The sequence below is a fragment of the Hemitrygon akajei genome, chromosome 20 (assembly GCF_048418815.1).
Source record: "Hemitrygon akajei chromosome 20, sHemAka1.3, whole genome shotgun sequence".
Lineage (NCBI taxonomy): Eukaryota > Metazoa > Chordata > Chondrichthyes > Myliobatiformes > Dasyatidae > Hemitrygon > Hemitrygon akajei.
Window position 1 is genome coordinate 26687364 of NC_133143.1, and position 15316 is coordinate 26702679.

The 15316-nt window shown below is 42.0% G+C and overlaps 1 protein-coding gene across 4 annotated transcripts in view; it reads left to right on the top strand.

Annotated features, from left to right (window-relative positions):
* mrs2 (magnesium transporter MRS2) overlaps positions 1–15316 on the top strand; it is a 47062-nt gene that overhangs the window by 3133 nt on the left and 28613 nt on the right. The window contains exon 1 of one of the 4 annotated variants that reach the window (XM_073024040.1): positions 14590–15254. The exons of 1 other annotated variant lie outside the window; for it this stretch is intronic. In XM_073024040.1, the coding sequence (XP_072880141.1) occupies positions 15044–15254 (211 nt within the window). In that variant the 5' untranslated portion in view covers positions 14590–15043. Of the gene's footprint in view, positions 1–14589; positions 15255–15316 lie in introns of those variants that run through there. 2 more of the 4 variants (XR_012095702.1, XM_073024041.1) reach the window with 2 other exon arrangements.

Sequence of the window (15316 nt, forward strand, 5' to 3'; positions counted from 1 at the left end):
CTGTGTTATTCATTCTATTGAGTTACTGTGATCGTCTTTGAGACCTTCGATAGCTGTTATATGAAAGGAGCTGTTCACAAGTAGGAGAGATCAGAATCTCACGCCAGTAACTGTGGACATCCCACCTGATTACTGCAAACATCAAAACCAGTAGAAAGCACAGCGAATACAATTGATAATTGATTCATTATTGTCACATGTACTGAGATACTGAGGAAAAACTTTGTTTTGCTTGTCACCTGGACAGATTGTTCCAAATATGACTCCAAGACCCATCTTCTCCTGTTCATTTTATTCTTCTCCAGCTGATAGTACCCCAGTCCAGATGCTTCTTATTTTAACCATCTTTGTCCCATTGCAACTGGAACTAATATTTGTAACACTGGCATCTCTATTTTCCACCTCACTGATTTCGTTTATTTATTTATTGAGGTACAGCACAGAATGGACGTTTACAGTCCCAGCAATCTTGTGACTTAATCCTAGCTTAATCACGGGACAATTTACAGTGACCAGTTAACCTAACAACCGGTGCATCTGTGGACTGTGGAAGGAAACTGAAGCACCTGGAGAAAACCTACATAGTCATGGGAGAATGTACAAATTCCTTACAGGCAGTGGCGGAAATTGAACCCAGGTCATCTGTACTGTAATGTGTTGTGCTAACCGCTACATTACCATGCCGTTTATGCAGCACACTGAGTATTGGTCCTGAGCCAATCGAGTACAGAGGACTTGGGAATTGATTGTTACGGACAGTTTTCCCACATGGGTCTTGTGAAAAGCTCGCTCCTACCATATAAGTTTTCTTTCACATATGTCTATTAACTTGGGTTTCTCATTATCCCTTATTACTATAGCAACAACAAACTTTCTGCCTGCTGTTGAGGCCTTATATGCTATGTAAAATATTTTACAGTGGATCTATTGTTTCTTTCCTCATGACAATCAAATGGCCATGATCATGTTGTTTTCAATGTTTTCAGCCTCTGAGCCATGTTGCCTGGCTTTGCTGGGACACTATCCAATGGGAATAATGAAACAAGGGTTTGTTTAGCCTATCATTATTCCCTTATCTCATGAGGGCCTAGTTTCAGTATGTAGTTTCACAGTTCAATGTCTCTTCAAAATAGTTTCAGATTCATAATCAGAGACGCACTCGTTTATACAATTGTCAATCTCCTTACATTTTCTAAGCTTTCTCAGAGAACTTCATGGTCCATTAACCATTCTAGTGTGTGGTTGCTCCCAAAGCTTTGTTTAAACTGAAAACACTGTCTGGAATGATTGCTGTTAACCCCTCAGATACGATGTGCAACAAATGTAATGGACTTTTCAAACCTGTTTGGGACTAATTTTAGTATTGATACGTTTATTTATCGATTCCAATGGCCTTAGTTTATCATGTGTGTCACTATTATCGCTGTTCAATGTATGTCCCTAAAAACTATTAATATTGATCAGCTATAATTTTCCCTATAATATTCTTTAATATTTCCAGTTAAGTATTTTAGTTATAACTTCCACAGACAAATTATGAATAACAAAGCAAAATTGTTACAGTTACTCTATACCATGTGTGTATTTCACAATAACTATGTCATTATTGTATCGAACACCCTGATCTTGATATAATACAGCTCATCTCTCTCACTCTCTCATCAAATCTTAATAACCTAGGCAAATTATTAACAGTGACAATGTTACTTAAAATTTTAAAAAATAAAGTTTGGCCAGCCTAAGCTCATTCAGAGGTTACACTATGCAAAAAAAATGGTTAATAGGAATATAGTAAATAATTTATATAACAGAGTCTGTAAATATTTTTTCTGACGTAACAAATTGAGATAAACAGTTCATTCACTTGGTACTCATAATTTGACTGCATAAAAGTTATTGCAATTTTAAAACAACAATAAATATTCTTTCAAAAATATTTCAATTTTAAGGGGAAGTTTGCATGAGCTAGAATACACATTCTAGTTACTTAAACTCCTAAAGGTTATTTTCTGCATGCATTTTGCTGACTAGACATTGGATCACCAGCCTGCTCTGCTCAATAAAATCATGGCTGATTTGGACATAAACTCAGCTCCAACTATTTGCCATTTACCTATAACCCTTAATATTCCTGCTGTGCAAAAATCTATCTAACTGTGTCTTAAATACATTTAATGAGATACCCTCTTCTGCTTCCCTGGGCAGAGAATTCCACAGATTCACTACTTTCTGGGAAAAACAGTTTTTCCTCAACTCCATCCCACATCTGTTCAGAATCAGAATTAGGTTTAATATCATTGACATATATCATTGGAATTTGTTAAGTTTTTTAAGAATTTGGAATTTTACAAGAATTGAATGGGGGTACAAGAGTTGCATGGCACATCTTAACTCGTGCGTGAAAAAAATTGACACGTGGAATGTAAAAGGTTGGCCACCCCTGATATAGGGAAAAAACTGAACTGCAGTAAATATATTTATATATATTCAACATTGTTATATATTAAATGTATGTTGTACATTAAACAGTTAAATTAAGTAAGTAGTGCTAAAACAGGAATAAATGAGGTAGTGTTGATGGGTTCAGTGTCTATTCAGAAATCAAATGGCTGAGGGGAAGAAGCTGTTACTGAATTGCTGAGTGTGTGCCTTCAGGTTTCTGTAGCTCCTTCCTGATGGTAGCAATGAGAAGACGGCATGTACTGAGGGAGGGGTCCTTAATGATGGACGCCATCTTTTTGAGGCACCTCTTTTTGAAGCTGTATTGGATACTGGACAGGCTGGTACCCGAGATGGAGCTGTCTAATTTTACAACTTTCTGCAGCCTACTTCAATCCTGTACAGCAGCAGACCCCCACCCCCCCACTTCACCAGATGGTGCAACAACCAGTCAGAATGCTCTCCACAGTACGTCTGTAGAAATTTTCGAGTGTTTTAGGTGACATACCAAATCTCCCCAAGCTCCTAATGAAATATAGTCACTGCCTTGTCTTCTTTATAGCTGCATCTATATGTTGCGACCAGGTTAGATCCTCAGAGATATCGACATCCAGGAACTTGAAACTGCTCACTCTCTCCAGTTCTGATCCCTCTATGCGGATTGGTGTGTGTTCCCTCATCTTACCCTTTCCTGAAGTCCACAATCAGCTCTTTGATATGTCTCCTAGTTCTAGTTTCATCATTGCCAGTTATTATTTCTGGGTGAAATTTTGCCAATCACTAAACTAGTCCGGCACTTCCAGTAGGTTAATTGGTAATATGGGTGTAATTGGGCAGGCTGGGCTGGTTGGGCTTTTTACCACTATGTGTCTATAAATATAAATTTTAAAAAATGAATACAAAGGCAACATACTACATTATTTTAAGGATCATTATGCTAATAATGGAACAAATTCAATTGTAGAAATGTCAAAGTCCCGAGAGATGCTCAGACTGGCAAAATTTGATAATGTGAAAGGTGCTTCTGCAGTTTTACTACAGGCAGCTCATCAATATCTATAGAGATGATTTGGGCTAGGGGTTGTAGTTCCCTCAGGAACAGTGGAACCATCAGTGCAGAATGCACAGAGACACTAAGACCTTATGCACAGAGGAAGTTTACAGACACAAGGTTAAACTTTGTCTGCTCAGGCTCAAGTTCCAATGGTTCCGAGAAACTCATAGGACAGTTTAATTCTTAAGGATTGAGGGATGAATCTTGAGAGCCAAAGGCATCCCACTACTCTCTTGCATTCTGCCACCTGCACACACTTTCCTCACTAGAGCCCTGGTATGACGAGAAAAAGCATGTAGAATACCATTATCCTGCTCAGAGTTACTACCCAGCAGGCATGGAGGCTTCACGTTTGTTCATTCTATAACTCTAGCCAACAGGAGGAAATGCTCGTGCTGGAGGAACACCTCTCGGGAAACCAGGAATATGAAGAACAGGTGGCTCGAGTATCATATGGAGAAGTAGGAGGGACAAGGAAACTCCAAGGGTGAGTGACCTTCCCAACCATAGAACCTAAATTGACACACTCAGCGCAGGAAGAAGGGAATGTCACGCCCTTACAAAGGGAATCTCGTGATCACCCGGCAATCAGTGGAACTGGAATTGGTTTATTATGGTCACACTTACTGAGATACAGTGAAAAGTTTGTCTTGCGTACTGTTCCTACAGATCCGATAACCTCAGATATAACAAAGTAAACAATGCAGAATGAAGTGTAACACCACAGAGAAAGTGCTGTGCAGGTAAACAATAAAATGTAAGCTTTGAATAATGTAGATAGTAAGGTCAAGAATCCATCTTCCCACACTAGGGAGTCATATAAGAGTCTTATTACAGCAGAGTTGAAGTGGTCCATGAACCTATTAATACCTGCTTTCGGGATTTTGTATCTTCTCTCCAAATGGACGTGGGGAAAGACAGAATATCTAGGGTGGTGGAGGCTTTAATTATGCAGGCTGCTTACTGATGCAGCAAGAAGTTTAGACAGAGTCCGTGGAAGGCAGGTTGGATCTCATGATGTTCTGAGCTGTGTCCACAACTCTCAACAGTTTCTTGTGGTCACGTGCAGACCATTTGCCATAAAAAGCCAGGCAGGATGCATTCTGTGGTGCATCAATCAAGGGTGCTGTGGTTGAGAGTGTTAAGAGCATCAAGTTCCTAGCTGTAAACTTCACCAATTGCCTGTCCTGGTCCATGGGCCAAGAAAGCATATGCAAAAGATGTGTAAACTCTTTACAGAGGAGGCTGGGATTGAACTCCAAACCCCAACACCCTGAGCTGTAATGGCATCATACTTACTGCTATGCTGCTGTGGAGCATACGGAAAATGTATTACGGAACCTCCTGAGGGATTGAATTTAAGAGCAGGGATGTTATGCTGCAACTGTATAGGGTACCAGTGGGGCCGCATCTGGAGAACTGCATGCAGTTCTGGTCCCCTTACCTGAGGAAGGATGTACTCGCTTTGGAGGCAGTGCAGAAGAGGTCACAGAGATGAGGGGGTTAGACTATGAGGAGAGATTGAGTCGCCTGGGACTGTACTTGCTCGAATTCAGAAGGATGAGAGGATATCTTATAGAAATAAATAACATTATGAAAGGGATAGATAAGATAGAGGCAAGAAAGTGGTTTCCACTGGTAGGTAAGACTAGGGGACATAGCCTCAAGTTTCAGGGGAGTAGATTTAGGACGGAGATGAGGAGGAGCTGCTTTTCCCAGAGAGTGGTGAATCTGTGGAATTCTCTGCCCGATGAAGTAGTGGAAGCTACCTCAATCAATATACTTAAGACAAAGTTGAATAAATTTTTGCACAGTAGGGGAATTAAGGGTTATGGGGAAAAGGCAGATAGGTGGAGATGAGTCCAGGTCAGCCATGATCTTAGTGATTGGTGGAGCAGGCTCGACGGGCTAGATGGCCGACTCCTGCTCCTATTCCTTATGTTCTTGAAGAGAACAATAAGCTTAAGCAGAGTCAGCATGTGTTAAAGTTCTTTTCAGAATATGACTAGTAGAGTAGTTCAACCATTCAAGTTGAGTTTGGAGTGTTCCTAAGGGGTTATCCATTGTTGGGTCTTTAGATGACTGTGGAGGCTGATCCAAGGTCCACATATTCTGGTGAGGTGTGGGCACCATGGAACATAAACTGGGATGTTAGGGTGGATTCCCGTAATGGAGAATGCCTGTGTGTGTCTTTGTTTAACATGGGGAGGCTGATGCATGGGTAGCCACCAGACTCGTATATGGATTTTCAGAAGGCTTTTGATAGGATCTCAGACAAGAGGTGGTTTAATGTATTTAGACCATGTAGATTTTGTGGTAATATACTGTCATGGATGGAGAATTGTATATGTAATGGATCTTCCTCAAGTTGGTAAGTTTATCTTGTGAGGTACATGGGGATCAGTTTTTGCTCCAGATTTTAATATTTGTAGACTTTCATATCCACATAGGAATTGGTGCTTGGGCTCCTGCTATTCTACTTTCGGCAAATTTCAATGTTTGCCTTTAATACAGACTATGTGGGATTGTGAGTAGGGAGGAGGGTTTAGAGGCTGCAGTGGGAAAGAGACTGGATGCATGAGTGGTAAGTAATAGAGAAATCCAGTATAATATGGGAAAATATGAAATTATTCATTCAGTTGAACAACACAGAAAAGAGGAGTTTTTTTTTAAATGGTGAGAAATTGGGTCATATTTATGACAAAGGGACTTTGTATACAATGTAATTTGCAAATACAGCATTTGCTTCGAAAGGCAAATCCTGTCAAAGGGTCTCAGTTCGAAATGTCGACTGTAGTCTTTTCCATAGGTGCTGCCTGGCCTGCTGAGTTCCTCCAGCATTTCATGTGTGTTACTTGGATTTCCAGCATCTGCATATTTTCTCTTGTTTGAAACCATATGCTGGCCTGTATTACAAGAGGACATGAATACAGGATATTCAACTGCAGTTGTAGTGGTTTCTTGAAAATAAAGCAAGACCGCTGAGAGGCTGAGTACGGGAGTTGACACTATGACTCACTTCCAAATTACTGAGTTCCAAGTCAAAAAACATACTTCCAATCCTTAATTACAAAACCAGCAAAGATGAATGACCTTATAGCGGTATTAGAAATAAAAGAAATACCGAAATAGTGAAATAAACGCATATTAGATGTTAGGTAATTCACAATAGTTTTCACCATTTAAACCAGCCACTTCCAATCCTGAAACACTGTAGCTACTCACAACCATCTCTTGACCCATGGTGCATGAGAATGAGTGTCTTTTTTCCTGTGAGTTTGAGCTTGTTTCATTAGGCCCACTGTACAGAACACCCTTGATTTAGGAAAGCATAAGTAACCACTTCAGCATACACTAAATGCTTTAGGAACTCAGCAGGTCAGGCAGCATCTATGGAGATGAATAGATAGTTGATGTTTTGGACCGAGATCCTCCTCCTGAAAATGGATCTCAGCCTGAAATATCAACTGCCTATTCGTTTTTATAGATGTTCCCTGATCTGCTGAGTTCCTCCTGTATTTTGTGTGTGTTAATTTGGATCTCCACCATCTGTAGATTTTATCATGTCTATAAGTAACCACTGTCTTGTTACCCTTCTTAGTCTTCACTTGTACTGGAATTATGGGAAGTTTACAATGATGATTACCAGCCCCTGTGAGGCCATTAGATACCAGGGCACTACTCACTGCTGTGGCCTGGATTCTGAAATTTAAGAACCTGCTCTTGTTTCTTAGTCAAAGAGGAAGCAATTGAACATCATGTTTGCTCAGTCTGACTTGAATGAAGAACAACAAGGGTACTCCTAGGAGAGAGAGATTGAAAAGGCCAAAGAGCGGCCAAGGTTGTCTCTCGGTGGAAGAGCTCAGAAAGGCTGAAACGGAGATCATTAGGTTTTGCAAAAAATAAGAGATTTCCAGATAAATCCTCAAGTTTGCAAAGGAGAGAAACTGTGAAAAGGAACAGTCATATTTTCAAGCTCAATCCAGTACTTGAAGATGGCTTCTGGAGAGTTGGTGATTGGCTTAGTAGGGCAGTCTTGCTTGAGGAGTCAAAACATCTTGTTATACTAACAAAGGATCCTAATATCTCAGACCTCATTCTGAGGCACGCTCATCAAGAGGTGGGGCATGGTGGCCGTAACCACGTTACCCAGGTTGCACCAAACATATCGGATTCCCAGCACTAGTGTAACTATAAGAAGAATCCTGTCTAAGTGTGTTGCTTGTCGATGGTTGCTTGCAGCCCCAGGATACCAGCACATGACAGATCTATCTCTGAACAAGGTCTCTCACGATTAATCTGTTTACACATATAGGAGTGGACAGCTTTTGATTTTTAGAAGTGAAGAGCAGGAGCACAATGTAGAGGTATGTGGTCATTTTTACCTGTCCAGCTATACGAACTGCTCAGATTGAAGTAGCATCTCCTTTAGACACAGATTCCTTTGTTACTGTACTTCGACACTTTACAGCAAGATGAGGACAGGTCCATAAACTGTGCTCCGACAATGTGATAAACTTTGTTGAAGCAAGGCGTGAGTTACAAGAAGCCACTGAGAAGTAGAATCATTCGTGGGTCAGTGATGTCTTTCTTCAGAAAGGAATTAAGTGGATTTTAACCCCCCCCCCCCCCAACCCAGCACCCATGCTGTTTAATATCATGGAGGAACATAGGAGAGATTGATCAAGTCTGTGCAAAAGGTCCTCAATTTCACCATGAAGGTATAGAATCTTGACAAAGTGAAGTAGAGGCTATTATCAATGGTCATCCAATTACTACGGCATCCTCTGATCCCAATGATTTGGAAGCATGTCATACAGTGTCAATTCCCGCACTCAATTTCTCAACGGTCTTAGTTTGTTTTCAATCAAAGACTAGACTTTTTATCAACAAGAGAAATACCACCCTGTGCCTCACTCCCTCTCAACTAGACTAAACCAACTAAGAGAAAGTATGAATACACAACTACACTCATTTGCTTCTACAACACTCGACCCCACATGACAAATTACCCATAGTAAACGTGCAACACAAAATACAACACAGACAGACAGAAAATAGATTCATGGCTCCTACAGCAGTTATATGGGGTTATGCTGAGATTATAACTGGAGTATTGTTTTCTGCCTCCATCAGTGCTGTCTGAACTACTGGGCACTCCCCACAGTCCTACTATTAATAACACTCCTCAGTGCTCTACCTCTCACTGTGTAAGTCCTGCCTGGTTTGTCCTCCCACAGTGCAACATCTCACACTTGTCTGTATTAAATTCCATCTGGCACTTTTCCAGCTAGTTCAGATCCCGCTGCAAGCATTGATAGCCTTTACTGTCCGCTATGCCCGAATCTCGATGCCATCTACAAATTTGCTGACCACTTTACTACATTATCAACAAAATCATTCACCTACTGTACACTCAGTGGCTACTTTATTAGGTACACTTCTCACTTGCTAAAGGTGGCTTTCATTTCATCTGCAAAACAGTTTAATTTCTTCTCTTTGGTGTATTTTCTCTCCTTTTCAAGGTGGCTGGGGTCCTGTTGGGGCCTGTGATCTACAGCAGAACTCAAACTGCGGTTCTTCACGGCAGGTTGCTGCTCTCAGAGCTCGCTGAGTAGCCCAGCATTTTCGATATCTCCAGGTGTGGTCTAAAAGATGTGCACCTTTGGGGTGCAGCCCCAAGAACGACCCGATACCTCGCTGGTGTTACCAACTGAAGCATTGCAGGGGATTGAGACAGCCGTGTGCGTTGCTGTTGAAATAAGCAACGCTGCAGATTGGAACATTGAAACAGCAAGCTCTTGGTCTCCCCTCTTGCTGTGGGAGCAATACCTCATTATCAAGAGAGAGAAAGCCTGTGGGATGTCAAAGTGTTGGGATGGACAGTGCTTTTTTTTATGGACTCTTTGGTTATTTTGCTATTGCTTACATGCCTTATGGTGGGGTCTGATGATTTAGCTGAGGTAGGTGGGGGGAGGGGAGAGAGGGTTGATGATTTAGCTGAGGTAAGTGGGGGGAGGGGGAGAGAGGGTTGATGCTTTTGCTGAGGTAGGTGGGGAGGGGGAGAGTGAGGGTTGATGCTTTTGCTGAGGTAGGTGGGGAGGGAGAGTGAGGGTTGATGCTTTTGCTGAGGTAGGTGGGGGAGGGGAAGAGAGGGTTGATGCTTTTGCTGAGGTAGGTGGGGGAGGGGTCAGAGAGGGTTGATGATTTAGCTGAGGTAAGTGGGGGGAGGGAGAGAGAGGGTTGATGCTTTTGCTGAGGTAGGTGGGGAGGGGGAGAGTGAGGGTTGATGCTTTTGCTGAGGTAGGTGGGGAGGGAGAGTGAGGGTTGATGCTTTTGCTGAGGTAGGTGGGGGAGGGGAAGAGAGGGTTGATGCTTTTGCTGAGGTAGGTGGGGGAGGGGTCAGAGAGGGTTGATGCTTTTGCTGATGTAGGTGGGGAGGGGGAGAGAGGGTTGATGTTTTTGCTGAGGTAGGTGGGGGAGGGGGAGAGAGGGTTGATGCTTTTGCTGAGGTAGGTGGGGGAGGGGGAGAGAGGGTTGATGCTTTTGCTGAGGTAGGTGGGGGAGGGGAGAGAGGGTTGATGATTTAGGTGAGGGAGGGGGGACAGAGGGTTGATGCTTTTGCTGAAGTAGGTGGGGAGGGGGGAGAGAGGGTTGATGCTTTAGCTGAGGTAAGTGGGGGAGGGGGAGAGAGGGTTGATGCTTTTGCTGAGGTAGGTGGGGGAGGGGGAGAGAGGGTTGATGCTTTTGCTGAGGTAGGTGGGGGAGAGGGAGAGAGGGTTGATGCTTTTGCTGAGGTAGGTGGGGGAGGGGAGAGAGGGTTGATGATTTAGGTGGGGGAGGGGGGACAGAGGGTTGATGCTTTTGCTGAGGTAGGTGGGGAGGGGGGAGAGAGGGTTGATGTTTTAGCTGAGGTAAGTGGGGGAGGGGGAGAGAGGGTTGATGCTTTTGCTGAGGTAGGTGGGGGAGGGAGAGTGAGGGTTGATGCTTTTGCTGAGGTAGGTGGGGGAGGGGAGAGAGGGTTGATGCTTTAGCTGAGGTAAGTGGGGGAGGGGGAGAGAGGGTTGATGCTTTTGCTGAGGTAGGTGGGGGAGGGGGAAAGAGGGTTGATGTTTTAGCTGAGGTAAGTGGGGGAGAGGGAGAGAGGGTTGATGCTTTTGCTGAGGTAAGTGGGGAGGGGGAGAAAGGGCTGTTGCTTTAGCTGCTGCTCATGCATGGGAGGGAGGAGGGGGGCTTTGTGGTTTGTAAGTTTTTCAGTCATTCTTTGGGGTTTTTTCTTCTGTTTCATGGTTGTGAAGAGTAAGAATTTCAGGTTGTAGAGTGTATACATTCTTTGATATTAAATTGAGCCGCTGAACACATACACCGCTTGTTTATGCAAATCAACCAATCATGCAGCAACAACTCAATGCATAAAAGCATACAGACATGGTCAAGAGGTTCAGCTTTAGTTTTGACCACACATCAGAATAGGGAGGAAAGGGGATCTAAGTGACTTTTGACCATGGAATGATTGGTGGTAGGAGATGAGATGGTTTGATTACCTTGGCTGCTCTCTTGGGGTTTTCATGCGCAACAGTCTTTACAATTTACATGGAACGGTGTGAAAAACAAAAAGCATCCAGGGAGCAGCAGTTCTGTGTGTGAGAACATTTTATTAATGAGGGAGATCAGAGGAGAGTGGCCAAGCTGGTTCAAGCTGACAGGAAGAAGGCAGTAATTCAAATAGCCATGCGGTACAACAGTGGTGTGCAGAAGAGTATCTCTGAACACACAATGTATTAAACCTTGAAGTGGATGGGCTACAGCAGCAGAAGACCATAAACGCACTGTACGCTCTATTAGGTACAGCAGGTACCTAATTAAGTGGCCACTGAGTATATAACATACAAAAGACAAAATCATTCTCCAAGTGCCCCATTTGCTATTTGACCAGGTCTCATCCTATCACAGATATTCCCATTTATCCTGCCATTTTCTATGTAACTTAAAATTATCTTTATCTTTCTTGCCCAATTTTGATGAAGGGTCTTTGACATGAAACATCACCTCTAATTCTCATTTCACTGTTGCTTCCTGACCTGCTGAGTGCTTCTAGCATTTTGCGTTTTTATCCCCTGGAATACTGCATACTGTTTTGGTCTCCTTGCCTTAAAAAAAAAGACCATACATGCCCACCGTGACAGTGTGAAGATTCGCTGCACTGGTTTCAGGGATAGCAGGTTTTCCACTTGAAAGGCTGAGTGGACTGGGCCTGCATTTGCTAGTTTAGAGCAATGGGAAGCAACCTCATTGCAAATCTCAACTTGCAAACTTCTTACAACAGGAAGATGTTTTTCCTGGCTGAACAACCTGGACCTAATAAAGCGTATGCCATTTAGAACTGAGATAAGGAGAAATTCCTAAACACGCAGGAGGTGAATATTTACCCTGGGAGGCTCAATCATTTTTTTCATTATAAAATACAGATCAATAGATTTCTGAGTTTTAATTGAATCAAGCAATGTGGGAATAGTGCAGAAAAATAGAATTGAAATAAAACATTAACCTTGATCTTGATGAGAGGTGGAACAAGTTCAAGGGACTAAATGAGCAAAATACTCACTCATCCAGCCGCTGATCACCTTTTTCTGGCTGTGAACAAACACCACAACATGATAAAGTTTTCAGATGCTACAGTGAGTTAACAATGCTCGCTTCTGGCATTCTTTGAAGAAACAACATCATTTGTAGCTTATTAAGTACTAACCATTCAAGTTTTGTTTTAAAATATGTTAGTGCAATTTCATATCTAATTTTTTAAAGTAACTCCTTTGCCCGAAAATCCCAGTGCCCAAAATCAGAACAAATTCCAGGCTGAGCCGGGGACCCTTGTCAGCTGTGGACCTTGTCACTTGTTAGTCCAAGTGTTCTAGAAATTCCTGGTGGAATCTGGATTACTAGGAAATTAAACGATGCAAAGTTCGCCTTCCAGAGCAGTATGACAAAGGTCAGTCTGTTAGTTGGTTGCTGAAAGACCGCAAATACAGGACCCTCTTGGCCAGAAATGAAGACATATAAAAGAGATTGAGTTTAATTTGGCATTTCATGTTCAGTACAGTAAAGATGGGCTGAAGGGCCTGTACTGTTCAGTTTATATATCAAATCACAACAGCTTCTGTGTGCAGGACAGGTGAAACATTTTACGAAAGGCCAAGGATCAGAGAAGTTATTTATCTTTTTCTCTGTCCACAAATCCTGTTCTCATTAGCATTTGCAACATTTCCTGTTTTGTTTCAGATTTCTTTGGAGAATTAGAGGTGGCATCTCTGCCGTTTGCCCTCAAACTGAAATGTTAACTCAGTTTCCCCATCCACCGATGCTGCCTGACCCACAGTGTATTAAACATGGTCTCTCACTGCAGGCAGATTTTTTCTTTTTGCACAGTAATTACCGGTATGTAGATAAGCACAGACTAATTTGAAAAAAAAACAATTCTACTTTGGACTATACAGTATTTCCCTCAACCTATTTGATGTCATTTTATTATTTACATTTTTACTTACTCATTGTTTGCCTGTACTGCATTTCATTGTAGTTGGTGTAACAACAACCTTGCACTCAACGTCAGTAAGACAAAGAATTGGTTGCGGGTTTCAGAAAGGGAAAGACAAGGGAAGTACACCAGTGCTTCCAGGGATCAGGAGTTTCAAGTTCACAGGTATCAACATCTCTGAAGATCTATCCTGGGCCCAACATGTTGGTGTAATTACAAAAAAGGTATGAAATTAAGAGCTTGAAGAGACTTGGTATTTCACCAAAGACTTGCAAATTTCTACAGAGGAACCATGGAGAGCATTCTAAGTGGCTGCATAACTATCTGGTATGGAGAGGCCAATACATGGGTTCAGAAAAAGCTGCAGAAAGCTGTAAAGTTAGACATTTCCATCATGAACACTAACCTCCCCAGCATTGAGGACATTGGAATGGTAGTGTAGTAGTTATCACAATGCTATACAATATCAGTGTCCCAGGTTCAATTCCTGCCGCTGCCTTTAATAGGTTTGTACGTCCTCTCTGTGACCATGTGGGTTTCCTCCCAGGGTCCAAAGAAGTACCGGCTAATTGGTTAAGTGGTCATTGTAAATTGTCCTGTGATTAGGCTAGGGTTAAATTGGGGGTTGCTAGGCAACACGGCTCGAAGGCCCGGAAGGGCCAACTCCATGCTCTGTCTCAATAGATAAAATAAATATATATCTTCAAATGGTGATGATTCAAAAATGCGGCATCCATCATTAAGGATCCCTCACTCCCCACCCAGGACATATCCTCTTCACATTGCAACCAGTCAAGGAGGAGATACAGGAGCCTGAAGACACACACTCAACGATTCAGGAACAGCTTCTTCCCCTCTGCCATCAGAAAACTGAATGGACAATGAACCCTTATATGCTACCTCATCTTTATTTTCTTTTTGTTTGGCTCTTTTTGTGCTATATATATAATTGATAATATAAATGATATATATAATTTACAGTTTTTATTATGTATTGCAATGTACTTCTGCAAAAACTACAAATTTCACAACATAAAGCTTCTGAACTCCCTGCCGCATCACATTCTACGTTTAGCCTGGTTAATTGGTTCAGTACCTTACAATAATTATGCATTTTACTCAGTTTATTTATGTGTAATTAATTTGTAGCTTTTATCCTTACTTTCCTAAATTATTGTGTGTTATATGAGTGCTATATGTACTACTGAGCTTTACACCCACCTTCAGAGAAACTTCTCATTTGACAGTATACTGTACATGTACATAGTTAAATGACAATAAACTTGACTTGACATTCTTGACATATGCCAGAAATATGAAACCTGATTCTCTGTCGCTGTTGCACTTTATTCTGCATTGTTATTATTTTACTTTGTTCTACCTGAGTGCACTGTGTAATGATTTGACCTGTATGAACAGTTTGCAAGACAAGCTTTTCACTATATTTCAGTACGTGTGAATAACTGCCAATTAAAATTCAAATTACATTTTGTTTATTGTGTGGTGCAAAGTTATGTATAAATTATGTTACTATTAGTTTATGTAATTTATGTTTGTGATATTTATGTTCTGCACTGCTGTTGCAAAAAGTTAATTTCTATGGCATTCACAGCATGTATTTCTATGCACATGACAATAAACTTGACCTCTTCGATCGCGCCTGCGTACATTGAAGAGGCTTGATTTCCGGGGTAGATTGCTTAGTCCCTGTGTTGTTAGGGACTCCTTCCTTCGGAATTCCGCCCGGCACATTCGAATCTTCCCGCAACTGGTTGACTTAGAAGTCTCCCGGAAGCAGCCATTGAAATCGCTTTGACAGACGTCCTTTATTTAAGTTTGGCAAAGTTATTTTAAGACATCCGCGTACTTCATCCTCTTGCTGGTGTTTTCTTCCGGGAGAGGTGGCTCAGTCGATCTGGTGTTGCTGCATCCTCGGATTTAATTGCTGGAAGAAGTCATTGGGGACTCTGGTTGTTTTGAAGGCCGCGAGGGAGTTTCAAATAAGAAACTGACGAATGGAGGTCTGCGGACTGCTTCGGTCGTTCCTGCACGCCTTTCGAGAGCGAGCTGGGTTCACCTTTAAAAGCACGCCAGCTAAATTACGATGTTTTAAACACGGCTTCACCCGTAAGATGTCAAAGCATTGTGGAAGAAATATTTCTGCACTTCATACTTGTGTTCTGGGAAACCAACCCCAACTATTCCTACCTGAATTAAGCAGGCACTGTGAGTTTTTCGACAGACGCTTACACTTAATGAATCTTTGTTTTGTAGGCTGTTTGCAGTAT